Raw genomic sequence first — 27,815 nt, forward strand, 5'->3', positions numbered from 1 at the left:
GAAAGTTTCGTATGAAAGTTTTAGCGTGTAACATAAGAGTTAACATAAGAGTATGGAACTCGATCTATGAACGCCAAAATAATGGGAAAGTTTCGTATGAAAGTTTTAGCGTGTAGCAAGATTTCAGTGAAATAATTTCATGAAATTAGGCGAAATTAGATCGAGTTCCCCACTGCAGCAATTTAATAAAATTACTTTAGTATGGAACTTGATCTAAGAATGTATAATTTCATGAAATATTTTCAATAAAATCATTCTAGTGTGGATCGGGGCTTATGCCCCACGAAATCCTGAAATACACCTAGGTGTGTACACTTATTTTTTGTTGATTTCAAACACTTCACAATAATCAAGGTAGATGCATATGCGCAGGTGATCGAACCTGAATTTTCATAACCAGTTGTTGTATATTGAATTAGTCATCAAAAATATACGACAGTATAAAACTTTACAACTTCATTTCAAAAATTATCGTAGAATTATCTATACATATTTAGACTACGCTGGATTTAGCAATTATCTGGTTTTATTTGACATATGTTGTATGAAAATGATTTAATTCCACTGGATTTGCTAAATCCAGCATAGTCCAAATCAGGCATAAGACATCATAATAATAAATTTTGAAAGGTTAAAGTTGTGTTCAGAACCTGCAAAATATTACCACCTGCAGCAGTTTTCCCGTTTAGTGCTAAAAATGCGTTCTCGTACTCCAAAATCTAGCAAGACTTGCACTTCTCTTTAAACAAAAATGGTGCCGAATAACACCCTCTTCTTCTGTTCCGCCATACAATTTTGGCTTAGTAAAAACTAGCAGCATGTTCATTGGCTTCTAAATACGATAGCTGATTCGTTGATTTTGACATTTCTACTGGAGTTTTTGCAATTTCCGTATTTTTTCCGTTCCCGTATTTTTTAAGAAATTTGTATGGGGAAGCAATTTTTCACAATTCGTTCTTTTTTGTAACATTACCAATAAAAAGTACGGGAACATAATGAAAAATAGCATTGTAACAAAGTAATTTAATAATTTTTTACATTGCTGAAACATGTTGATACTAAAATTGTTTGTTGCAGCAATTGACCATCTACCTTGTCTATTGTGATACGTGAAAAGCGTTGCAATTTTGGTACTTTTTTAGGCAAAAACAGGGTTGTATATCATGTGTACTGTGATTTCGATGTTGATTTCGCTGAAATCAAGTAATGAGATGATTTCATTTTGTATTCGAAATCATGATAAATTTTGCTTGATTCCGCGCGAAATCACGAAACGCCTTCGAAATCACGAAACGACGCCGAATGTAAACCAAACATTATTAAACCATGTCCTTGTGTTTTTTGTCGACACTAACCCTACGTTTACACATGACAGTACAGTTGAGTTCATGTATTGATTGTCAAAAACTAAAAACTTGCTTGTGTGACTTGGGCGTCCAGACAACTGCAAAAATAGTTGTAAAATTATGAATACAAAGCGTCGATTTCTTTTTGTTTTCCGTTCACATATTTTGTTTTTTTTTTCATGTTCTTTTGTTTTCAACACATTTCAATTATTATCTGACTTATTTTAAGAAAAATGTCAAAAATTAACCCGACTGCCTGTGTAAAAATGATGGACAGCTGGAAGACAGCCGACAAATGTATGTATGTGTTAGTAAATCAGAGTTGTATTTGAAGACAAATTGTCTGGTGTAAATGCCTAGTTAACGCAAAAGTTTAACTAAATATTTATTTATTGAAAGTGAATAAACGTTTCTACGGTCATCGTTGGTATGATTTTCTCCTTGTAGTTGCTGTTTTTTGTCAACACTTAACGCAAAAATTTACTCAAACGTTTAAGCCGAAAACATAAGCTCTGTTCCTTTACGTGCAAGAATCTTCAGGTTGTACCACTTTTTACTCGAAAGGCGTTCCTTTACTTCAGATACCGTACAATTCCTATAGGAGCAGTTTACAAGTTTTACTACTTTTACCAGTTTTACCATTTTCAAAAGTAAAGGAACAGATCAATAACAAACTATTGGATCGTTGTTAAGTGGGGTACACACGATCAGTTTTGACTGTCAGTTTTGCTCAAATAATCGGTTGCTTGCCAGTGTGGCCGTTTACATTTGACAGTCATCAGGCAACCACAAAATATTTTGTGGTTGGTGGGTCAAAACTGATCGTGTGTACCCCGCTTTACACTTTGGGAGTTGCTGTCAAAAGTTTATTTTTGATCTGTTCCAGAACTGCAAGAATCTACTAATTTTTACTACTTTTTTCGATAACATAAAGGAAAAAATGTTATCGTAGTAAAAAGTAGTAGCTTCTTGCAGGTTCTGGAACAGAGCATTTATTTAACTAGTTCCGATAGTTCGTTTTAGTGAATATTTCGATAGCAAGTTCTAGATTTGTTTAGAATAGGAGGAAGAGAAGAATAGTGAATTTTTTTACATAACACGCGACGATATTTCATTTTCACAACATTACGTTGTTGATTTGTAAATAGTAGTTCCTAATAATTAGCTAATAATGGTAAATATTATTAGAAAAATGGGCTTATCTTTCCTTTAGGTGCACATGGAGAAAAAATTCGGCATCACCACCGCGGATTTGTTAATTCCCGAGAAAAAAGTCGAAAGTGTAACGTATTTACGCATTTACTAAAAGCTATGTTCCTTTACGTTCAAGAATCTTCAAGTTTTTCCACTTTTTACTCGAAAGGCGTTCCTTTACTTCAGACACCATACAATTCACATGGGAGCATTTTACAACTTTACTACATTTGCCGGTTTTACAATTTTCTAAAGTAAAGATACAGACCAAAACATAATCGTGTCTGCTTTGTTATTACAGTATTGTTCCCATTCCCAAGATTTGCATTTGTCCTCTGGACTTACCTTAAAAAATACTTACCTATAAAGCCTTACCTATAATAACGATTCGTGTTTAGTAAATATGTCACCTAAGGTTCTTGTGGAACTTTCGAGGCATATAGGTATGTAGGCAAATATACATTTCCGAGACAAAAGTTATACACCGTTGAAATCAGGACCGGGGACTACCTGTGGTGGTGAAAGTGCAAAATTTTTCCGCCAGGTGCACCAAAAGGAAAGGAGTTCCAAAACGTGGATTTATTAACGAAAAATAACTAATATTTATATGAATGTAGGCATCATCCATTATATTAACCGGTTTGGGAGTTGCAGCGCTTGGATTTGCTGGCAAACATTTAATGCGCCGCATGCCAGCAATGACCACCAAAATCAATGAAGCGATGAAAAACTTGCCCAAATTCGATGCAGAATCATTGGCCAACTCTAAATATTATAAAGGTGGATTTGATCCAAAAATGAATAAGCGAGAAGCCTCATTGATATTGGGTGTTAGTCCTAGTGCTTCGAAGTCTAAGGTGAGTTGTGTGGTATAAAGTTGAATACTTTGAATTTTAAGAAGTTGAATTGTTCTTGTCTAGATTAAGGATGCCCACAAGAAAATTATGTTATTAAATCATCCTGATCGTGGTGGATCTCCTTATTTGGCAGCTAAAATTAACGAAGCAAAAGACTTTATGGACAATGTGAAATAAGTCGCTATTATTATGATTTATGTTATTAATTGTTGTAATACTTATAATTTGTAGATTTTTATTAAAATAACAAAATACTTGCTCTGTTCCAGAACCTGCAAGAATCTATTAATTTTTATTATTGCTCTGTTCCAGACCTGCAAGAAGCTACTATTTGTTACTACGATAACATTTTTTCCTTTATGTTATCGGAGAAAATAGTAAAAATTAGTAGATTCTTGCAGGTCTGGAACAGACCATATGTTTTCCGACAACATAAAGGAAAAAATGTTATCGTAGTAAAAAATAGTTGCTTCTTGCAGGTTCTGGAACAGAGCAACTATGTAATATAAAAGAAACGTTTGCTGATAAAAGTTGTATTATTTTTTGGAATAATATTTTAATTACGCAAAGTACGACAAACACGTTTTCTTCCTTAAAGTATTGTAGTGAATGAATACAGGCTGACTTCCGTATTGTCAGTTGCTTTGTATTCGTGCATGAAACTAGGGGTTCTTAAATCGCGTTCCATACTAGAGTAATTTTATGAAATTGCAGTAGTGGGGAAATCGATTTAAGAACTAGTTTCATGCACGAATACAAAGCAACTGAAAATACGGAAGTCGGCCACAATTTAAAAAAATTGGCAAATGTAGTTGTTTCGAAGCAAAACAAAGTCAATATTACCATGAAAAGCAAAATTTAGGTGTTTTTCGTTCGCATTCTTTTTTTTTTCGACAAAGTGAAACAGGCCCTTAGCCTTTCTGCTACTTTTGTGGCGTCGAATGGTTCAAATATAGGATTCTCCATATGAATTAGAAAATCCTTAGGATATATGCCTTCATTTACCTATCGATATTATGGTTATTGCACTGCAATAAGCTGTAAAGTTATAAAATATACGCTATTCATTCTGAATAATACCCAGAAATAAAATATAGTGCATCAAAATTTTATATAAGTAGTATTTTTGAGCATATTGAGAGAAGTGAACCTTTTACGGGAACTCATTTCTTGGAAAAATGTGTGAACGAAGCTATTATCTTATACTCTATTGCTTATATTGAAACTATCTCCCACTTAAAAAATATCAGACAATATCACTTAGCTCCATCTATTGAAAGAAATTCTAAGATTATGCTTGACTAACAGATGTCTCAAAATCGAAATACAAGTCTCCAAAATGTGCGAGGTAAGAATTTTGAAAACAACATATAGTGCCATCTCCTACTTAAAAATATATGGCAATATCACAGCGCCATCTAATGAAATTTATTCTAAGGATGTTGCTCGACTAACAGATGTCACTAAAACCGAAGTACAAGTTTCCAAAACCTCTGTTCAGAAAGGAGACAATTCATAGCTGTGTTCCTTTACATACCTGTAGTGGGATTCTGTAACTCATTTGTGCTGTTGCCGACAAAAATCGGTAAAATTAAATCGCAAAATTATGACTAAAAAGATAAAGAAAAGTTGGCATCATTTTATTCATCGTTAACTTACCGAAAAATTTCATTAATTATCGAAATTATAAGCATTTTAATTTTACCCACAATTATCGATAACAGCAAAAATGAGTTACAGAATCCCACTACTGAGGTTACCATTTGTTACCATTTTAAAAGAAAGAGTGTCTAAAATTATAAGACGCAAATTATTTTTGAAGTGGAGTTGGAGTTTTTTTTGGAAATCTGAACTGGAGCAGCAGGAAAAATGAAAAACCATTCGGATGATGAAGCAAAATCAGTTGCGGTGTCATAAAATGCAGAGCAGAGGAGTAAACTCAATTACGATTAAATTTAATGGAGCATTTTTATAATTTGTGTTAATGTAATAAAGTTAATATGTGTTAATTTAATAAAGTTAATATTCTTGTTTTACACAAATAAGAAATGTATTTTATTTATTTTGAGATATTTGCAATGGCTTGCATTTTATAGCATCTTTAGACTGGATTTAAATTCAATTCAAAACACTACATCAAAGGCTGTGATTTGGATCGAAAATGGAGTGCATCCTAGCTGTGTGCCGTGGAAACAAAATGGAGTGCATCCTAGCTGCGCGCTCTCTTGTAAAATTCATAGGTGAATTCATAGGAAAATATGTACTCCAGCGCCAATTGTTGTAGTGATTTAACTGCATCCGCGGATGCAAACTTTTTGCTGGGATGTTATGTTCATATTATGGCTTTCTGTAGTGCGATTCTCTAACACATTTCTAAAAAATTAAAATGCTTTTAATTTCGGTAATTAACGATATTTTTCGGTAAGTTAGCGACGAATAAAAAGTAGTCGCAAAGTTCTACCGATAGTAAGAGTGTTGTCAACTTTTATTTGAACTTTTCATTTATAATTTTGCGTTTTAATGTTAACGATTTTTGTCGGTAACTAAAAAAATGAGTTAGAAAATCGCACTACTGAAACCTATTGGTTAAACTAAAACCTGTAATATGTAAACATACTGTATGCTAAGATTTTAAGCAAATACGTTTTCTTTATGGAATTCACAACATAAACGACGCTATTTACGTTTGATGTAAATGCGCTACGACAGGGAGATAACAAAACATGAAATACCCAATCGGGTAGTACAAACTGCGGATGAAATTCTTAAGTCGAAGATCAGACTAGAGAGGTTTCGTGAAAATAGATGCGTTTAATTAGGCGTTGAACAATCGACTTCCACACTACAGTAAAATCATGAAATTGCAGTATTGGAGAAATCGATTTAATTTGATATCAAATACAGTCGGACCTCAATTATCCGTGATGGTCGGAACCGGAGCCATTACGGATAATAGAGGCAATGTTTTTATGCAGTTTGTTCACAGTTGTTGTTAAGTAAAAATGACATAGTGTTGTACAATAATAATAGTCAGTAATTTTTATTATATTTCTAAAGGTAATCTACAAAATTTTAGAAGGATACATAATATCATCATCAGATTCATCTGAATTGATTTTGTGCCATGGTTTTTTTGATACCATTAATATACAAATTGTGTAATATGGGAAAATTTCCATTTTTCTTTCGTTTACCTTTTGTTTGCTTAATCAAATTTATTGGAAAATGTGCTTTTATAGTATGTTTACATTTATGAAATCCACTCGATTTCAACTGTCAATTCCATTGCTTAAACGTCAAATTAAATCCAGATGAGTTTTCATTTGACGTATACGCAAAGGAATTAACAGCTGAAATCGAGTGGATTTCGTAAATATAAACCATGCATTACTCTCGGATAATAAAGTTTATAACGAAAAATATAGGAAATGGAAAAAATACCAACATTTATTTTCTATCCCGGATAATCGAGGTTCAACTGTAGGTACCCTCCACCATATGGAGGGTATAATTAAATTTGTCATTCCGTTTGTAACACATCGAAATATTCGTCGGAGACCCTATAAAGTATATATATTATTGATCAGCATAAAATTCTATGTCGATTTGACCATGTCCGTCTGTCCGTCCGTCCGTCCGTTTGTCTGTTGAAATCAAGATACAGCTCGCAATTTTAAAGATAGAGAGTCAAAATTTGGTACAGAAGTTGCTATTACTTGCAGGATGGTTGGTATTGAAAATGGGATATATCGGTCCACGTTTTGATATAGCCCCCATAGAACGGTACCTCCCGATTTTCGGTATTTTTAAGGTTTTAGCTTCATTATCACACCGAAATGGCTGAAATTTGGTACGTAGTCTTCTTTAGGGGTATAAAACTTTCTCCCAGAATTTTGTCGGTGTCGGTCCATACCTTCATATAGCCCCCATAGAACGATACCTCCCGTTTTTCGGTATTTTGAAGGTTTTCGCTTCATTATCACACCGAAATGGCTAAAATTTGGTACGTAGTCTTCTTTAGGGGTATAAAACTTTCCCCTACAATTTTGTCGGTATCGGTCCACACCTTCATATAGCCCCCATAGAACGGTACCTCCCGATTTTCGGTATTTTGAAGGTTTTAGCTTCATTATCCTACCAAAATGGCTGAAATTTGGTACGTAGTCTTCTTTAGGGGTACAATACTTTCTCCCAGAATTTGGTCGGTGTCGGTCCATACCTTCATATAGCCCCCATAGAACGGTACCTCCCGTTTTTCGGTATTTTGAAGGTTTTCGCTTCATTATCACACCGAAATGGCTGAAATTTGGTATTTAGACTTCGTTGGGGGTACTCAAACTTCCCCTTTAAATTTGTCGGTATAGGTTCACGCCTTTATATAGCCCCCATACAAAGGTACCTCCCGATTTTTCGTGTTTTGAAGGTTGTGTCTTCAATATTCCACCAAAATGGCTGTAATTTGGTATTTAGTCTTCAATGTGATATAAAACTGTTCGCCAGAAATATGTCTGTACAGGTCCACTCTTTCACGTTGCCCCATTTCTGACTAAAATTCGTCGGTATAGGTCCACGTTTCGATATAGCCCCCATAGGACGGTACCTCCCGATGTTCGTAATACTGAAGACTGCGACGTCAATATCCAACCGAAATGGCTGAAATTCGTTATTTCGTCTTCCAAGAGTAATAAAATATTCCAGAAGAGTATTATCAGTATAGGTCCACGTCTTCCCCATAGAAGCGTACTTCTTGATTTTCGGTATTTTTTAAGTTTTAGCCACATTCTCTTACCGAAATATAGGAAATTTGGTATTAAGTCTTCTTTGAGCCTAAAAACTTTCCGTAAGAAATTTGTCGGTATAGATCGACGTTTTGAAATAGCCCCCATAGAATGGTGCCTCACATTGTTTTACCGAAATTGCTGAAATTTAATATTAAGTCTTCTTCATACACGAAAGGAAACAAATTATTCAATTTTACTTCAATACAACTTGTGGTGGAGGGTATAAAAAGTTCGGCCCGGCCGAACTTAACGCCGTTCTTACTTGTTTAACTTGCCTTGGTTTGTGTTTAGTTCAAATTTGGTAACTCATTTTTAATACGGTTGCAGTTGACCAATCGAACTAAAACTTTGCACACTTCTCAGATTTGGATGACAATACACGAATATGAAATCAAAACCAATATTAGTCCATTTTTACACTGTTTTACAGTGTTTTATCTAATTTGCTTTTCAAATCTGGTAACTAATTTTTCACACAGTTGCAGTTGGCCAATCGAACTTAAAATTTGCACACATTTCAGATTTGGATAGTAGTGCAAGAATCTACTCATTTTTAAAATTTTTTTCGATAACATAAAGGAAAAATTTTTATCGTAGTAAAAAGTAGTAGCTTCTTGCAGGTTCTGGAACAGAGCATACATGAATATGAAATCAAAACCAATATTGGTCCATTCTTACAGTGTTTTTACGGTGTCTAACTTAACCCCCTTTTCAACTCTGGTAACTGATTTTTAACGCGGTTGCAGTTGACCAATCGAAATAAAACTTTGCACACTTTTCAGATTTAGATGACAATACGTGAATATGAAACCAACATGAATACGGGTCCATTTTTTCCTATAGCCCCCATATAACGGTACCACACGATTTCCGGTATTTTGCTTTTCAAATCTGGTAACTCATTTTTCACAGTTTCAGTTGACCAATGGGACTAAAACTTTGCAAACTTTTCAGATTTGGATTACAATACATGAATATGAAATCAAAACCAATATTGGTCCATTTTTACAGTGTTGTACAGTGTTCAATTTGAAATGCTTTTCAAATCTGGTAATTCATTTTCAACACAGGTGTAACTGACCAGCGAACTAAAACTTTGTACACTTTTCAGATATGGATGACAATACATGAATATGAAATCAAAACCAATATTGGTCAATTTTTACACTGTTTTACAATTTTTTATTTAATTTGCTTTTCAAATCTGGTAACCATGGTAGAACAAATACAAGGTAAAGTTAATACTACAACAAATACAACTCGAACAACAACCACAAAGGAATTTGTTTTTGTTTGTAACGTTACTGCCAGTTGTATTTGTAAACAAAACAAGGAAATGTCTATAAATTATTGGAATTTAAAAAACTAATATTTTTTCACATTTGGTTGAATATTTTGGAAAACATGAATGAAAATTCGTTACATTTTCAATTTTTATGGTTCCACATCATTCCACTAAATGCATAAATTCTCGCAGAAAGTAGAATTCTAGCAGAAAAGTTTGGGGTCGCTGGAAATTCATAGAAAAAGGAGAAGCTGTTTCAATGTTTTGTTTTAGAAATCAAAGAAGCACATGTTTATTAGGGCTTTATTTTTTTAAATTTTAACAAAATACCTCACATATTAACAAACGTTGTATCGCCTCTACAAGCGGTGATTTACTGCGCGGCTTATCGTTCGAACTTGGAGGAGGTTACATATCATTGATATGAAGAAGTCTTTCTGGGAAATGGTTTTTTCCGAATGATATATTTTTTTTTTTCTCAAAAAATATATGTCCCTAATGTACATCGAAATAGAAATGAATGTATAAAATGTCATATGAAATTTGACACTAACACTACAACCCAGTTCAGTCAGCTGGGTATTGCTGCTACCTTTTCTTGTTCTACCATGTCTGGTAACTCATTTTCAACACAGATGTAATTGACCAAGCGAACTAAAACTTTGCAAACTTTTCAGATTTGGATGACAATACATGAATATGAAACCAAAGCCAATATGGGTCCATTTTTTCTGTAGCTCCCATCCAGCGGTACCACTCGATTTAAGGTATTTTATCGTCATTTTAAGCCAGTATTGGCTCTTTTTTGACAACTACGGTTTCCAATGGTACAGAAACGTGTCCATTAACAATTATGGACATAGGTCCAGGTGTTTGTGTAGCCTCCATATTACGGCTCCACCCAATTTCAAGTGTTTTTACAGTGGTTTATTTAACTTGCTTTGGTTGTTTAGTTCAAATCTGGTAACTCATTTTTAACACAGTTGCAGTTTACCAGTCGGACTAAAACTTTGAACACTTTTCAGAGTTGGATGACAATACATAAATATGTAATTAAAACAAAGATTGGTCAATTTCACAGTGTTTTAACGTGTACTATTTGAATTGCATTTCAAATCTGGTAACTCATTTTCCACACAGTTGCAGTTGACCAATCGAACTGAAACTTTGCACACTTTTCAGATTTGGATGACAATGCATGAATATGGGCCCAATTTTTCCTACAGCCATATAGCGGCACCACCCGATTTCAGGTACTTTGAGGATTTTATCTTAAGTTTTGCCCGAATTAGCTGTCATTTGGCATTTCCAAAGATACAAACATTTACCCACCAAAAATTGTGAACAGAGGTCCAGGTTTTGGTATAGCCCCCTTATAGCGGTACGACCTAATTTTAAGAATTTTAAGGATTTTATCTCAATTTTTAGGTGAATTGGTTGTAACGTGGCATTTGGATTCCACAATGGTAAAGAAACTTTCCCAACAAAAATTATGGACATAATTCCAGGTTTTGGTATAGCCTTTATATAACGGAACTACACGAAAAAAATTATTTACTCAAAAGTTAAAGTGTATTTACTAAAAAGTTAAAAATAAAATATAATTTAAAAAAAATTAAGTTTCATTTAAATTATGGTTGCAAAATTAAACGGCAAGTGTTTTATTTGAGAGATTCCATCATGAGAAAGAATATATTTATTGAGGCTAAGCGACAAATTATTTTCTAGTTTTAAGTGCATTTCTAAATAAAACACTGAAACTTAATTTTTTTTAAATTATATTTTATTTTCCAGTTCATATCAACTAATTTTACATGCCTTTTGGTTGAAACTTTAAAACCAACAAACAAAAAGTATGAAAATATGAACTATGTTGGTAGGAAGTATGTACCATGTCGTATGAACGGGGTGAGCGAACAATGTAATTAAAGCACAGGTATGAACGTGGCATAGCCAGTGATGCCAGATTTGCCGATTTATCGGCATTTTGCCGATTTTTAGACCAAAAAAATAGAAATGCCGATTTGCCGATTTTTACCCCTAAAATGCCGATTTTTAGTTAAGGCAACTTGTTCACATAAAATTTCAGTTTTGTATGAAAATTGTGGTTGCTAGAACTAATTTGGTACAATGACAAGACAGCTATATCGTCAAGAGTAGTTTGATTAATAATAACATTTTTAACATATTATAAAAACAGAATTTTGTTGATTACCAAAACGTGTACTTCAGTATATACGACAAGGAAATTGGTCAAAAAACGAAATTGTCGAAAAGTGGGTTAGTGGAAATAATTAAAAACTGCACAAACTTTTACATTGAACCTTGTGGTCAGATTTTGAAGCGGTTTAATTTTGAAAATAAATTTAAGTGCTTAGCTTCAATAAATCAAAGTTTTATAATAAATAGCATGGTACAATCATTACAAGGTAGGACACAGCAAACATATGATTACAATTTTTTCCTAAGGTCCTCCTATTGTGTCAAAATTGTTTTGACAAATGACAAAATAAATTGATTGAATATAAAATCAAAATATAAATAAAAGTAGAAAACAATGCATACATTATTCGAAAACAAACTTGATTTCAACATTAGCGAGGAATCCTTTTAAGCAATTGTGGCAGTTCAGTGGAATATGCTGTGGCTATCTGTTGTGATTGCAATTTACCGATGTCCAACCACAACGTTATCAAAGGGAAGATCCTTGAATTATGAAAGGGAAGATGCTTGAATCTGGTTCTGTTATCTATCGTGTGTTTTGTCGATGCGAAGTCTATCAGCCTAATCCATAGTCAGATGCATCATTGTGACAAACTGAATTTCCGGATTATTGGGTCGAAAATATTCTGCTTTTAATTTTTGGCATTAAAATATCCTAGAATAATTTTAATCCCATATGCAGGATGCTGGCCATATGTTATTTCTAAACACTCGTAAAATATATCTTTGGTGCATTCGTCCATGTCTTTAGTGAGAGCTTTCGAATTTCAAATAAAATTCATTTTGAAAAACTTAGCCTTTATCCAATTGCAGCAAGACTTTATTCAGGGTGAAGCTGGATACAAGATGTTTTAAACTCGGAACATGTAATATAGGTAATTGCATATGATACAATGCTTATCCTTTGGGTGTTGTTGTGACGCCTTTCCCTATCCATTGTATTTCCTGTATGCCGTAATATCGGCATTGTTTTTTACAAACATATTTGCCAGTGCATAAAGTGCACCTTCTCTATGAAGAGTCCGGAAACTCAGGTACATATTCGCAGATCATAGTCGTTAAAAATTTCCGAGTCATCAACTTTAGATGGGGTTTGTTTTTCATAGTACGATCTTTTTATAGGGTGGGTTACTAGCCCAACGGCCAACCCACGTGTTTATAGATCTTATGGATGGATCAGAGTCCACTTGAAATGGAAGAGGCACCATGATAAGTCATGGGCGTAATCATATAATCATGTTAAAGCCGGTTAAAACCATTGCTTTTAACTTTCTCCCCTACGTTACCCTCACCATACAAACGCTTTTTTAACCTCTAGAAACACTAATGCAGGTATCGGCACCAATACAAATGCATTGTTTGCGGCCTCACGCATACGACTCTCTCTAGCTCTCTCCACAAACAGCGTGTGCGTTAATGCATTGGTAAAATTAAAAATCATTGAAACAAGCGACAGCAGAACTTGCTTCTTTGACTTCTGGATGAAGACTGAATGGTGGTTGTTCTGCTGTTATTCTCATCAAGGGCACGTGTGCCCCTTTTTGCCGGACGATGCACTAATGCCACATTCAATATTCCTAAAAGCGATGCGTCGTGCTATATGGCGGATATACCAAAATGTGGACTATTATAGTCAATTATCAATACAAACAATATAAAGGCCTACAATACATTTGACTAACATCCACAACTTCAATCCTTTCGGACACTAGAGTGATCTCCACAGATAGGGGACGGACATGGCTATACATAGCTTTATTTCATGTGGGACCGTCAATAAATGAAAAAATAAATAATATTTAAATTAAATGTAAACAATACAAACGTTGACATTACTTCCAATAAACCATGATACAATAAGAAAGGTAGCATTATCAGCCCAGCTGGTGGTAACATAATGTGTCAATTGCATTGAATTTATGTCAAATTTTGACATCTTATGTTACCAAAAACGGCAGTTGCTGCTACCTCCTTATTGTATCATGCAATAAACAAAACTTGTTGCTTTTGTTATTAGTAATTTTGAAGTTATAAGCAAACTGGCTTCAGAGTTGTTTTTTATAAATTTAATCAACCTGCCCAACCTTCTAATAATTGAACCATGAATAAATAGAACAGAAGATTCATTTTTCGACATTATAAAGGAATACGAATGCTTTATAAAAATAAACGAAAAGCAAGAATCACGCGAACTTTCACGTTTAAATTTCAGAAATTTGTTTAAAGATAAAAACGTAGAGTTGCTATAATTTTGGAAAACAGTGTGTGAATTTAATATGTGCAAATTCTAAAAAATTATTTCCTATTTTGTTCAAATTTATTAAACATATTTTAGGCTTGCCACATTCTTCTGTAAATGTGGAAAGAGTTTCTAGTCAACTAAATTTAAATAAAAATAAATGCCGAAATCGATTAGGCACTCGATGGAAGGACTACTTAAAATTAAATAAGTCTAACTGTTATAATGTTGTCATTAAAAATGATTTGTTACAAAACTTTAATTCAAATATTTATTCAGACAATTATACACATTACTTACAGCCTGTTTCACTATGTCGAACGAAAATGAAAACAAAAGAAAAACTACTTAATTCGAGTATGATTTTCAAATATTGTAGTTGTTTCGAAGCAAAACAAAGTCAATATTACCATGAAAAGCAAAATTTAGGTGTTTTTCGTTCGCAGTCTTTTTTTTCGACAAAGTGAAACAGGCCCTTAGCCTTTCTGCTACTTTTGTGGAGTCGAATGGTTCAAATATAGGATTCTCCATATAAATTAGAAAATCCTTAGGATATATGCCTTCATTTACCTATCGATATTATGGTTATTGCACTGCAATAAGCTGTAAAGTTATAAAATATACACTATTCATTCTGAATAATACCCAGAAATAAAATATAGTGCATCAAAATTTTATATAAATAGGATTTTCGAGCATAGAGACAAGACAAATACGAAATTTTATTTCATATGTATATGTCCGTTTTTACAAACTTGATAAAATTAATTAAGTTTAGTTTTTTTCGGCTAGTTTTTTGACAAATAAGGCTTATTTATGTAAGATTAGGATCTTTTAAACATATTCAACAACTTCTTATGCGAAAGAAATATAAATAATTATATGGGTCTGGCTAGGCTCATGTGTTACGAATGTGACAAACATTATAATGTAAACTTGTCGTCTTGCCGTTTCCACGTCGTAAATCCGCACATCAAGACATATTTTACATTGCATTCGAATATTCTGACAGTGAGTTTCACTATTTCGAACGAAAATGAAAACGAAAGAAAAACTACTTAACTCGTGTATGATTTTCAAATTTTGTAGTTGTTTCGAAGCAAAAAAAGTCAATATTACATTGAAAGGCAAAGTTTAGTTGTTTTTCGTTCGCATTCATTTTCTTTCGATATAGTGAAACAGGCTCTGAGTTTTGCTAGTAGGTTTTTGCAACTATTTTTTGTTCGTTCGTCTATATTCCTAATAATTTTGGCATCCATAGCTCAGCCCCTATATGACATACAGACCTTATTCTTCGGAGACATGTTCTATATAGGTAAGAATTCCTCATCCAAATATCAGCGTTCCACATTAGAATATGAATTACAACAACTAACAAATTTACAAAAACAACATTGTTACCGAACAATGTCAAAGAAAATATTGAATAATAGGGACGTTCTAAAAATTCTCTCAGGAACTTGAATCAAAATGTAAATATAAAGCTTTCAAAAAAAGGTACTTTTTATTAAAGGTTTAGGATGAAAAGAAGTATTGGGAAGTATGGTAGCAAATTTTGAAATTCCCAATTTCTTGAGTGGACCCTAGTACATTTTGAAACCAAATTTACAAAAAAAAAGTAAAAATACAGCTTATTGTCACTTATTGGTTACAATTAACAGATTGTATTGTCCCTGTTACATTAGCTTCGTTCTGTACTTTTTTGATGGCAAAAGTGTCAAAAGAGCAAACCGTTGAAAATAAGTTCCACATACACATTTTTCCACAACGTACGGGAACGCAAAAAATGGCAGAAACTTAAAAAAAACTGGAACAAAAGTCAAAGTCGGCGTAACAGCCAATCAAAAATCGGCAAATATGTTGCACATATTAGCTCGCCCAAATTTGTCGTGTAAAAAGTTTCTAAAGAAAAAGCTATTCAGCGCCATTCTTGTTCAAAGAGAACTGAACCTTTTACGGGAACTCATTCCGGGGAAAAAAATGTGTGAACGAAGATATTATCTTATACTCTATTGCTTATATTGAAACCATCTTCCACTTAAAAAATATCAGACAATATCATTTAGCTCCATCTATTGAAAGAAATTAAGTATGTCTGGTTACTTTCCCAGCAAGAATTGTCCAGCAAGAACTTTCTCAGAAGGTAAGGGGTTTTTATTCTCTTTTGCTAGAAAATTTTAAAAACCCCCCAGTGGGAAAATTGGGAACATATTACATTGAAAATATATTTATTAACGCATTATAAGCAATTCGTTCCAAAACGTATCCGTAAGAATCGAAAAAAGAATATAATTGGACAATATGTTAAATTATTAAATATATTATAGAAGATACTTTATATAATATACCGTAGAGAATCGAACGAGTTATTTCACTTGACAAAAAATTCATATTAATTACATCTTACATTCCCACTGGATACGACAAGGGAATGCAATGTTTCTTTTTCTATATTTTTTTTTATAGTCCCGTTATCTGCCGACGCCTTCAAGTCGCAGCATAAATTTGCCAGTTTTATTTGTGTCGTGTAACAATAAAGACGTAAGTTTGTAAAATGTATTCCAAAAGACATTGGATACATTCAAAAATATTCTTAGCCGTATTGAAATCAAACTGGATTAAAAAAAACTAATCTGATCTTCAAAAAATTGGGGAAAACTTCACTTCATATGTAAGTCACAAAGTCATTTTTGAATATTCTTTTTTGTTTTTTATTATTATTGCTACCATTTTATTTCCCTCTTACAGATACCAATTATGGAAAGAATTTTAGTACCTCGTGGACTATTAAAAAATTTTAATGAACTATTTTAATTGCTGGCCCAGTGGGAAAATGTAATCGATGGGAATCGAACGGGTAATACAGAGCCACTATGTTTTATTGATTACCGAATACATTATTCGTAACACGGTGCATGTCCTAGGAAAATAATATATTCCTTTATAGTATCCATAGAAAGCATCGTGTAATCTATGGGTATATTCTTTTATAGTTCTTTAGTAATATATAATGGAATTCATATACTGGAATGCATCGTATTATGTATGTATTCTCTTTTTATAAATAATTTATTCCCCCGGTATGCCTTAAGTAATTTATTGAATTGAAATAGAAAACCATTATTTTTAATTCATTTTTTAATTATATTTAGAAATATAAGGATTTTATGTAGGTAAAAAAGTATTCATAGAATACAAAAAAAATATTCATTCATTAAAAACAGCAATTAAAATAGTTCATTAAAATTTTTTAATAGTCCACGAGGTACTAAAATTCTTTCCATAATTGGTATCTGTAAGAGGGAAATAAAATGGTAGCAATAATAATAAAAAACAAAAAAGAATATTCAAAAATGACTTTGTGACTTACATATGAAGTGAAGTTTTCCCCAATTTTTTGAAGATCAGATTAGTTTTTTTTAATCCAGTTTGATTTCAATACGGCTAAGAATATTTTTGAATGTATCCAATGTCTTTTGGAATACATTTTACAAACTTACGTCTTTATTGTTACACGACACAAATAAAACTGGCAAATTTATGCTGCGACTTGAAGGCGTCGGCAGATAACGGGACTATAAAAAAAAAATATAGAAAAAGAAACATTGCATTCCCTTGTCGTATCCAGTGGGAATGTAAGATGTAATTAATATGAATTTTTTGTCAAGTGAAATAACTCGTTCGATTCTCTACGGTATATTATATAAAGTATCTTCTATAATATATTTAATAATTTAACATATTGTCCAATTATATTCTTTTTTCGATTCTTACGGATACGTTTTGGAACGAATTGCTTATAATGCGTTAATAAATATATTTTCAATGTAATATGTTCCCAATTTTCCCACTGGGAAGTAAACAGACACCTTCCCAGCAAGAACCAGCAAGCAATCAGCTGACTTGCCAAAACAGAACAATTTGTCCGCCAACAAAGGAAGCAAACACGTTGTATTTTATTAAAAATAAAAAAGAAAATGGAACAAAAAAGTATTTTTCCACTTTACAAATTTGTTCTCCATAAAACAATACAATTAGACAAATGATCTGTTCCAGTACTGCAAGAATCTACTAATTTTTACTATTTTTTTCGATAACATATCGTAGTAAAAAATATTAGCTTCTTGCAGGTTCTGGAACAGAGCATATGTTATTTCCACAATAAAATTGTTTTTAAGTCCCAATTTACATTAGGCGAGTTTACTTGCGGCAATTGTCAGTTTGTAGGTGAGAGAGGGTGCTGAGAGCCAAAGGGTTACCATATGCCTCACCTCTCTCTCCTACAAAATGACAATTGCCGCAAGTAAACTCGCCCAATGTAAATTGGGACTAATGTTCACAAACATAAATCAACAAAAAACTAGAAACAGCTGATGATTGTTTTCAGGAAGAAGAAGAGCTTGCAAGTGCTTGCTAGAAGAAATTTGTCCAGCAAGAATTTGCAAGCTCTCAGTGAAAGAACTGTCAAAATGTCTCTCTCGAATCGCTCTCTTTTGCTGATTTTTTGTGTTAACAGACGACTTCCAGCAATAATTGGTACAAATTGTTACAAATTTTAGGGTAACCAGACACAGCTATTCTAAGATTATACTTGACTAACAGATGTCTCAAAATCGAAATACAAGTCTCCAAAATGTGTGAGGTAAGAATTTTGAAACCAACATATAGTGCCATCTCGTGCTTAATAATATATGGCAGTATCACAGCGCCATCTAATGAAACTTATTCTAAGGTTGTTGCTCGACTAACAGATGTCACTAAAACCGAAGTACAAGTCTCCAAAATCTCTGTTCAGAAAGGAGACAATTCATAGCTGTGTTCCTTTACATAAACGTCAAAAAAGCTGGAACAAATGTCAAAGTCGGCGTACCAGCCAATCAGACGCCGGCATCCATGTTATTATTTTTACACGCTCAAATTTGTCGAGTAAAAAGTTTTTAAAGAGAGCGTCAATCAGCGCAATTTTTTTAAAGAGAAGTGAAAATTTTACAACTTTTTTGTGTACGGGAACGGGTTTTCGGGTAAAATGTGTAAAAATTGTAAAAACTTTTTAGTTCTGGAACACAGCTAAAGTTGCACATAATAGAAATTTTTGCGAGTTCTCTCGTTTGCAACATTTGCCACTAAAAAAGTATGGGAACGAAGCTAAGTCCCAATTTACATTAGGCGAGTTTACTTGCGGCAATTGTCAGTTTGTAGGTGAGAGAGGGTGCTGAGAGGCAAAGGGTTACCATATGCCTCACCTCTCTCTCCTAGAAAATGACAATTGCCGCAAGTAAACTCGCCCAATGTAAATTGGGACTAATATGTATACAAAATTTTGTCATATTTTTCAAAACCATACACATGGTCTGTTCCAGTACTGCAAGAATCTACTAATTTTTACTATTTTTTTCGATAACATAAAGGAAAAATTCTTATCGTAGTAAAAAATAGTAGCTTCTTGCAGGTCTGGAACAGATCAAAAATTTGTGTATACTGATTTGAAAGAATAAGCAAACCAATAGAAAAAATTGTAATCAGCTGTTTGCTATGCCCTACCTTCTAATGATTCTACCATGGTTTTCTCCGTTAATAAAAGTTTTCATTTCAAATTTTCATAGAAACAGAATTGAGCCGCTGGAAATGACTAATGTAATTAATGAACTAATGTAACTGGATATGTGCAGTTCCGATAGTTCATTTTAAGAAATTAAACCAGGTTGGTTATTTGACAAACGTAGTGACAACTAGCAATCAACAAGTGTTGACGTTGTTGACGTAGAAGTTAAAAATTCCACAACATTCTATCCAATCAAACGTTATTTTTTATTTTTCCCTCTATTTTAATATTCCTAATATAACAGTAAGTTTTGCCAATTTTTAAGTCAACCTAGCACTATTATTTTTTTATATAATTTTTCTTTCTTCAGCAATACATTAACAATGCGCCAGCTAAAAGGAAAAGTAAAGGAAACACGCAAACAAAAGAAGGAACGTAAAATGGAAAATGTAGCCATACACAATCAAGTGAAAACAGTAGTTCTTCCGGTTGTGGGTGTATTTGCTTTGATTATTATTGCATTTGTTTACATAAAAACTAGACCAACAGGAATGATGGCATAAACATATTTTAGATTTGCCTATTTTCCGTACCTATCTGGAAATAAATCAAGGGTGCAATGTTGGACCTCATAGGGTCTTAACAAGATATTATTTAGGGTGTAATAATAGTATTTAGTAGCTATTTATAACTATAGCGGTATTCACTCATGTTGGTAAAGTGGCATTGTAGATCTTGTACATCTTGTTAATATTGTAGATCTACAAGTGTTTACAATGCCACAACAACAAAATACATGAAAGTTTAATTTACCACAGGGTTGTTAATTTACTCGACCTAAAAGTCTTGTAAACATTCCATTGTACTTTTACAAGGGTTAGAACAGCTGATTGTTGTGCTGTCACTTTGTTGTGAGTTTTATTTTATGCCGGAGTTTTGTTTTTTGGAGAAATAAAAAGAATAATAAAAGAATGGAGGCCAAGAAAAAAACAATTTTTGTGAAAAAAGTGTAATAAAACTGAAACTAAAAGATAGACTTACGACGACGTTAAGATGCTTTGATTTGTTTACGATATTCACAAAAAAGACATTCACACTTCGTTGTAAAAAAAACCTTGTACATATAGTACATTAACAAGAGTTGTAAATCTACCACAATGAGTGAATACCGCTTATATTTTATTTATCTTGTATGTATAATTATAATTCTACAATGTCAACTTGTGAAATTTTGGAATTTTATAATTTTTTATATTAAAAAGAAACTTTGTATTTATTTTTTATATCTTTACAAATATAATACCGTAAAAAAGATATTCCATTTACCGTAATTGAAAATCTTTCTATAACATGTTAAAACTTTAACACCATTTTGTTGTGTAAACATACATTTTTGAGAAATTTCAACTTCACGCAAGTAAATATACACGGATAATGGCGACGATATACATATGATTAATGCGATATATGTATGTACTTTGGACAAAAAAGCAGAATCTATAAGAATAGTCTAAATTTACTTTAGGCGGTTTTCATTTTGCCGACGAGAGATGGAGTTAGGTGATAAAGGGAACTTTTTTATGATCTTACTGTAGACAAACACGAATGGAACGTACCTAGAGCAAATACGGGTGACTTTCGAATCTTCAGTTGCTTTGTATTCGTGCATGCAACTAGGGGTTATTAGATCGAGTTCCCCACTACTGCAAACTCATAAAATTACTCTAGTACTGCAAGAATCTACTATTTTTTACTAATTTTTCCGATAACATACGGGAAAAATGCTATCGTAGTAAAAAATAGTATGTAGTAGGTTCTGGAACAGAGCAATATTAACAAATGTTTTGCCGCCTATATAAGTGGTGTTTTAGTGTGCGGCGCGATGTTCATGGAGAAGGCATGATATACAGGCCCCGGCCGAAAGCCGGCTACTTAGAAAAAACTTACAATTTAGAAAAAATTCAGATTTTTTCCGTCAGCTGGTAGAGTATTCAACTTGTTCCGCGCGATTCTCTAACTTATTTTTGGAATTACCGACAAATGTCGGTAAATTAAATTGCTTAGAATTTCGGTAATTAACGTTATTTTTCCGCAAGTAAACGACCAATAAAAAGTAGTCGTAAAGTTCTACCGATAGCAATAGTGCTGTCAACTTTCATTTGAACTTTTCATTCATAATTTGAGTTAGAGAATCGCACTACAGCTCTAAGAAATTTGTTGTACATAAAAGCAAGATTAGATGATGCGATCAATCATTTAAAATCAATAAACTCAGAATTATTTTAGTCTGATTTTAATTTTTCAAAAAATCGGATTAATTTTGTTGTTGATGGATGGCAATGATACCCAGGTAAAATCTTTGGTGTTAAGGACACCACCGTTTTTTACCTATGATATAAATTACAAAAAATAAATTTTGTATTGACTCATTTTAAAGTAGATGTAGTATAGAATATGTTGCAAAAATTTTGGAAAAAAGTTGGCTAAGATATGAGCGTTAAAATTCAATATTCATTGTGAATATAGAAGTTTTAAACACGGTTTTCTCGAAATTACCTTTTTGAGCGAGAGACTTTTTTTAAATTTTATGGACGAATTTGACAGTTTACCATCCTTTTAAAACTGATGTTTTTTAATTCCGTTTCGCTTACGGACAAGATAGTTAGGTTCTTACTGATCCCACAAAAACATAACGTCGGTGTCATGCTTGATATTTTTAAGTGCCGTACACATTGTCAGTTTTGACTGACGATTTTTCGCAAATATCGATTGCTTCAGTTTTGTTGGGTTTTACGGAGCGGTCACACTATCTTTTATGTTGGATGCCAAGCCGTCAGTCAAATCATAAATGGTCTGTTCCTTTACTTTTGAAAATGGTAAAACTGGCAAAAGTAGCAAAAGTTGTAATCTACTTCCATATGATTTGTATGGTGTCTGAAGTTAAGGAACGCTTTTCGAGTAAAAAGTTGTAAAACCTGAAGATTCTTGCATGTAAAGGAACAGAGCTAAAATTTGCTCAATAAATATGGGTGCTGGCAACTACAAATAAATAAAAAAACAATTAAATGGTGCATATTAATACATATATGGCTATTTTATATTCACTTAGGCCGCCATCAGACCATCTGCTTTTTCACATGTATGAATCAGCTGTTCTGTATATTAGTATACCCAAAGTGACAACATACATATGAAAAAGCAGATGGTCTGATGGCCGCCTTAGGAATGTTGTACATGAAAATCCCTACTCAGCGACCCATGACTTCCCATTAATATGAAAAATACACATATAATGAATTTGGAAAACTACAATAATTTATTTATTAACACAGCACATTTATTAATATAGCACATTCAATTTAGACGCTGGAAGATATTGAGCACATTTTTCCATTGGCACAATACACGAATTTGTTTGTTTCTTTTTGCGTCATCCACTCCTTTCACAATTTGGTTTTATGTATAGCTTTTTCCATATTTATTAGTACCGCACACATACAATTCAAACTCCGGGAGATTTTTATATTTTTCCAACAGAACAATGCACAAATTTATTTTTCTTTTTGTTTTGTCGTCATCAACAGAACCATTTGCCCATTTGCTTTTTCTTTGCTATTCCATTCACTGCATCGTCAAATGTCCTTTGTTATGAGCACGTGTATCGCTAATTTCAATAGTAATTCTCCAAATTTAATAAAAACACACGAATTCTTCATTTTTGTTTGATATTTACGCTGCAAATTTATTCCTTGAATGACATTTTTGGTTCACACTATCTTACCATCATTTTTTGTGGCTGCATAATGAATGACGAAATTGAACGGTCACACTGGCAAGCAACCGATTATTTGAACAAAGCTGTCATTCAAAAATGGCAATGTGTACCTAGCTTTAGTTCCATATCCTTGTCGTTTGGCGTATGAAAAAAAAGAGACGAAAACGAATTGTTCCGCACCAAAAAGGATGGCGTTTGGAACAAAAAGTGCCAAATTTTGAATAATAGTTTTTAAATCAAAATATTTTTGAATATTGTACTGTTATAAGAAACTAAATTTATTTTCGCCTAATTTTACCGCCTCCTTCTAACACAAAACATGTAAGATATATTAAAAAATCTCTCTTCTTCAAAGTGACAAGTGGCAGCCGCTTCAATAAATGTAAACATATAAAAATGATATCTAATGTTTTTCTTTTTCATACAACTGTTTCATTTAACCCCCCGAATTTCCGGTTTACAGTAGCACTTCACATAAGGGAGGTGGAACATAATTGACAAAAAGTTGGTTTGGTAAAATGTGACATAACGTGTTCCATGTGAAGCAAACTGCCAAAAACATGAAAAAAAGAACCAACCCATGGAACAAATCAGCAAATTTTTGCATTTATAAACATTGGCCATAACTTCTAGACTATAACAGATATTTGAATAAAATCAACTTCTGATATATTCTTTGAGTTTAGTTAATTAGAATTGTGCTCTAAAGTATTGGATTTTTGCACCACTTTTAGACTGTATAGAATCAAACATTAACTTGAATCAGGCAAATGGCGTATGGAACACTTAATCATGACACCGACGATATGCTGATCGGTTTATTCTACAGCTACAGTGGGCACCACAAACAGCTCTAGTATTAACAGTGTTAGGCGGCCATTTGTCACAACACAGTGCAATATTTTTCAATAAAAAAATCCGAAAGTACCTCATGGTGTGATCTTTCAGATGAAAATAAAATCTTCTAAAAAAGTTCGGTAAATTTCTTGTAAAAAATTCATTCATAAGTTAACCCCTTGAGCTAAATGGTAGCTGCAGCGACTTTTAGGCAAAGATTCTCTCAGCAGAAGAATTCGCGAAAGGACTCGAAAGCAACCTTACTTGATCCGTGACTTTATATATCGTTTTATATCCTTGATTGCAGATGGGCTATGAAAATAGCTTAGCAAACAAAAAACAAAGATCTCTCTGTGAAGTGATCGGTATTTTTTGTAACTGCTAAGACCAATTTTCCAGCAGGACATGATGCGTTTTATCGAACCATTCCTAATAACACCAGAGTCCAAGAACTGACTAATGGAAGTTAACATATGTATGAAATACTGTCACATTGGGCCCAAAAAAGTTAATTGTGAACAATGGTTAAATCACTGTCGAACCATAATAAAATAGAGTTACGATGCATAGGGTATCTTTTAACTGAGGAGATAACGCCACAATTTACTAAAACTGATAGTTCTCTATGTGACATCACGCGGAGGCCACTTGAGATGAAAAATGGACCAAGATGAATCATAAATAAAGTTAAAAACCCATTTTATATTCGTTTTAAATAATATTCGTTTGTTTATTAAATTATTATTATTTTTTTTATAATCACATACGTCACATACAACATCATTGTCATCTTCTCATTATCATATAGAAAATTATTTTATTATTATTATGATATATCATTATAAAATTATGAAATAAGTTTTTCTGCTTGTTTTAGTAATTAGTAAATATGTATATACGATACTTAGGGGTAAAGTAAAACTAAAATAAAATATTTTCATATATGTAATGTATGGTACGTATTATACGAATAGACACAACTATTAAAAAATTAAGAAAAAAACAATACAAAGTATTAATGGAAGAATTAAATGGCAAAACCCAAAAATAAAAAATAAATTATAAATCAGTCAAATGAAAAAAATAATGTAGAAAATAACATACAAACAGAATTATAATTAAAGCAAGGCATATTTTTAATATATATAAATATTTATGTATATATTTCTAAATAATAAGTAGTGTTTGGTTATTACAAAATTCGATATTGCCTTAATAACAAAAATTAAATGCAAAATTCAAACAGAAAAAAACGTATAATGGAAGAAACCTTTTTGGGGAGGAGGGAAATAAGATTTTATAAAATTAGCTTTTGTTTAATTAATTATGGCATTGAATTAATTAATTATTTATAGAAGAATTTATTTTTGGAGTTTTTCAAATTCCTGAATGGAACAGATACATTTGACCGTTTCGAACTTTATTATTTATGTTAAATTGAATTTTAAAGTATACTTTTAGGCTGAACAATGTTTTTACGCTAACCACTTTTGTGTGATTAGTAGTTTTTTGTTTTGTTTTATTAAATTGCACATTTTTGTTTTTTGTGTGTTTGTTGGTTTTTTTTGTTTTCATTTTCATTCATTTGTCCAAACTTAATATATAAGAATTCTGGGTTTATACAATGTTGTGTGATGATATTTCGTTTAAGATTCAAATCCCGTTTTTGGTTAAGGTGATACAGTGTCAATTGACAAAAGAAGAGTATATGACTCTTAATAGATTGTCTAGGTCCTTAATATATACCAGGTTCAAGAAATATATCAAACATTTAGCAAGTATAAGGACTCACGTGTGTTGGACCTTTCAATACCTTGAACGTATATATCTACTTAAAGGAGAGGGTGTGAAAGCTTAAGCGGAATTTACGTTCAGAATAAGGCTGAAGGCCTTAAAAGGCCTAACAACAGGTTGAAGTTATAACAACATTGATTCATACAAGAAGTAAGACCTTATTGTTGATTATTGGAATAATAAACCAGTTGCTTGGTTTATAATGAAGTGATTCGGAAAATTTAAAATTGGGTTCGGCTTAGAATCTTCTACAAAACAACAGACTTGGATAAACAAAAGCATCATCACTTACATACACACTATAACAGTTCTTTTTTTTGGAGGGACCATGATTACAATGATCAAGAGTCACAATCAAGGGGCAACATATATGTATATGTACGTGGTAATTAAATATTATATAATATTACAAATGCATTTTTTACTCTTCATGTTGGATATTTTACAATAATCATTGTTGTTGTTTGTTTTTTTTATAAACTAACAAAATATATAAGTATATCGATGGTTGTTAAAATTTTATAAATGTAAATATTTTTCGAGGCTTAACAACTACAATGTGTGTATACTATATATATAAAAAGTTAGGTTAGGTTTAGGAGTGGGAGTTTTTGAAACATCATTTTACGTATATAGATTGTTTTGTTGCTTAGGGTGATTGTATTTTTTATTATTATTTCTATACATTATACGAATTTGCTTATTTTTTTTTAAATAATCATGACTAAGGAAATGGCTGAGGATGTTTGGATGATGATAACATCAATAAATTATAGCAATAGAAAAATATTTTTCAATATTTTTTATTGATAATTAAGAAAGAAATAAAATTGTTATTTTAAGCCCAATTATTTTTGCTATTGGGCCAATTGCTTTAGGCAGTTTGAGGGGGATATATTTTCTATACCGAAAATGATTTTTTCTTGTTCAGGTTCAATATAAAAAATTTAATTTGGATTTTATGTAGTTTTCAAAAACCAAAAGCTAGCAAAGTTCACTAAATTAAGACAGTTATATAGTAAAAGAAATACATAATATTATGTAAATAGATTTTGTATGTACACGAAAAAATAGAGAAATTGTCACTTGGTTTTAAAATATTTGTTTTTCTTTTTCCATGAATTCCCTAAAGAGGAGATGCGTTTTTTTTCTCCCTCAATTTTGTTTAAACTATCACTCACATTTTTTGTTTCTCGCATTTCATTACATTTTTCTTTTGTTCAAAAAATTCTTTTTTTTTGCTACTTTCCTTTTATCCTACACAAGAAAATTTATAATAGAATTTGTTTTGTTTTAAATAAAACTTAAAAAAAAACGAACGTAAAAACAAAAATAAAAATCTAAATAACAAATCACAGCAAATCGACAATGATGCCACCAAACCAAGCCATATACAATGGCATTAAATACATGAATAGAGCACGACGTAAAGACATTTTTTCGGGTCTCGTTGACCCACTTGATTTGAGATCTTCATCATCGTCATGGTGACCTTGATGATTATCGCCATCATCTTCATCCAGTACATTGGTATCATGAGGACTATGTGGCCTTGAGGTTTGTGTTGGTAAGCCACCACCATGTCCAACATTGGTACGTTGCTGAACCACATCTTCGTCATCGTCTTCATCGTCAACACGATTGTTGTTGGGACGTTCAGTATGATCTGGCCTGTGGCTAGGTGTAAAGGGACTACCCAAACCAGAACCTTCATCATCATCATCTTCGTCATCAACACCAGCGCCGGAGCCAGCACCACTTCCATCATAAGGTTCTTCTGGAAAAAGGGGAAAGGAAAACAGTTTTTATTAAAATCAAGGAATAAAATTTAATTTTTAAAATATAGCAGAATTTTTGGTAGGTCCGAAAGGCAATCAATTGTTAGCTTTTACAATAGAATCGCCTTGAAGCCTTTCTTTAACTGATGCAACTTTCAGTAAAC

At 32.5% G+C, this 27,815-nt stretch overlaps 3 protein-coding genes across 7 annotated transcripts in view; 2 read left to right on the top strand and 1 right to left on the bottom strand.

Moving 5' to 3' along the window:
- Nucleotides 1-2,367: 2,367 nt before the first annotated feature.
- LOC141401000 (mitochondrial import inner membrane translocase subunit TIM14) lies at nucleotides 2,368-3,930 on the top strand. Its single transcript, XM_073980760.1, has 3 exons — nucleotides 2,368-2,520; nucleotides 3,158-3,397; nucleotides 3,461-3,930. The coding sequence occupies exons 1-3, from the start codon at nucleotides 2,518-2,520 to the stop codon at nucleotides 3,572-3,574; spliced, it is 357 nt and encodes a 118-aa protein (XP_073836861.1). The 5' UTR covers nucleotides 2,368-2,517; the 3' UTR covers nucleotides 3,575-3,930.
- Nucleotides 3,931-19,634: 15,704 nt separating this feature from the next.
- Nucleotides 19,635-20,794, top strand: LOC141404381 (single-pass membrane and coiled-coil domain-containing protein 4 homolog). Its single transcript, XM_073987948.1, has 2 exons — nucleotides 19,635-19,770; nucleotides 19,838-20,794. The coding sequence occupies exon 2, from the start codon at nucleotides 19,851-19,853 to the stop codon at nucleotides 20,028-20,030; it is 180 nt and encodes a 59-aa protein (XP_073844049.1). The 5' UTR covers nucleotides 19,635-19,770; nucleotides 19,838-19,850; the 3' UTR covers nucleotides 20,031-20,794.
- A 4,819-nt stretch (nucleotides 20,795-25,613) lies between these two features.
- dlp (glypican dally-like) overlaps nucleotides 25,614-27,815 on the bottom strand; it is a 229,421-nt gene continuing 227,219 nt past the window's right edge. For 4 of the 5 annotated variants that reach the window (XM_073987944.1, XM_073987945.1, XM_073987947.1 and 1 more), the window contains one exon: nucleotides 25,614-27,650. In XM_073987944.1, the coding sequence (XP_073844045.1) occupies nucleotides 27,226-27,650 (425 nt within the window). In that variant the 3' untranslated portion in view covers nucleotides 25,614-27,225. The remainder of the gene's footprint in view (nucleotides 27,651-27,815) is intronic. The other variant, XM_073987943.1, reaches the window with a different exon arrangement.

Source organism: Musca autumnalis, unplaced genomic scaffold (assembly GCF_047663935.1).
Source record: "Musca autumnalis isolate F117 unplaced genomic scaffold, ASM4766393v1 scaffold_4, whole genome shotgun sequence".
Taxonomy (NCBI): domain Eukaryota; kingdom Metazoa; phylum Arthropoda; class Insecta; order Diptera; family Muscidae; genus Musca; species Musca autumnalis.

What these genes read in the sequence shown, in the direction of transcription:
- LOC141401000 (XM_073980760.1), top strand. An exon ending in CTAGTGCTTCGAAGTCTAAG is followed by an intron (nt 3,398 to 3,460) that starts GTGAGTTGTGTG and finishes GTTCTTGTCTAG; the next exon opens with ATTAAGGATGCCCACAAGAA.
- LOC141404381 (XM_073987948.1), top strand. Translation starts at nt 19,851, where the DNA reads ATGCGCCAGCTAAAAGGAAAAGTAAAGGAAACACGCAAACAAAAGAAG.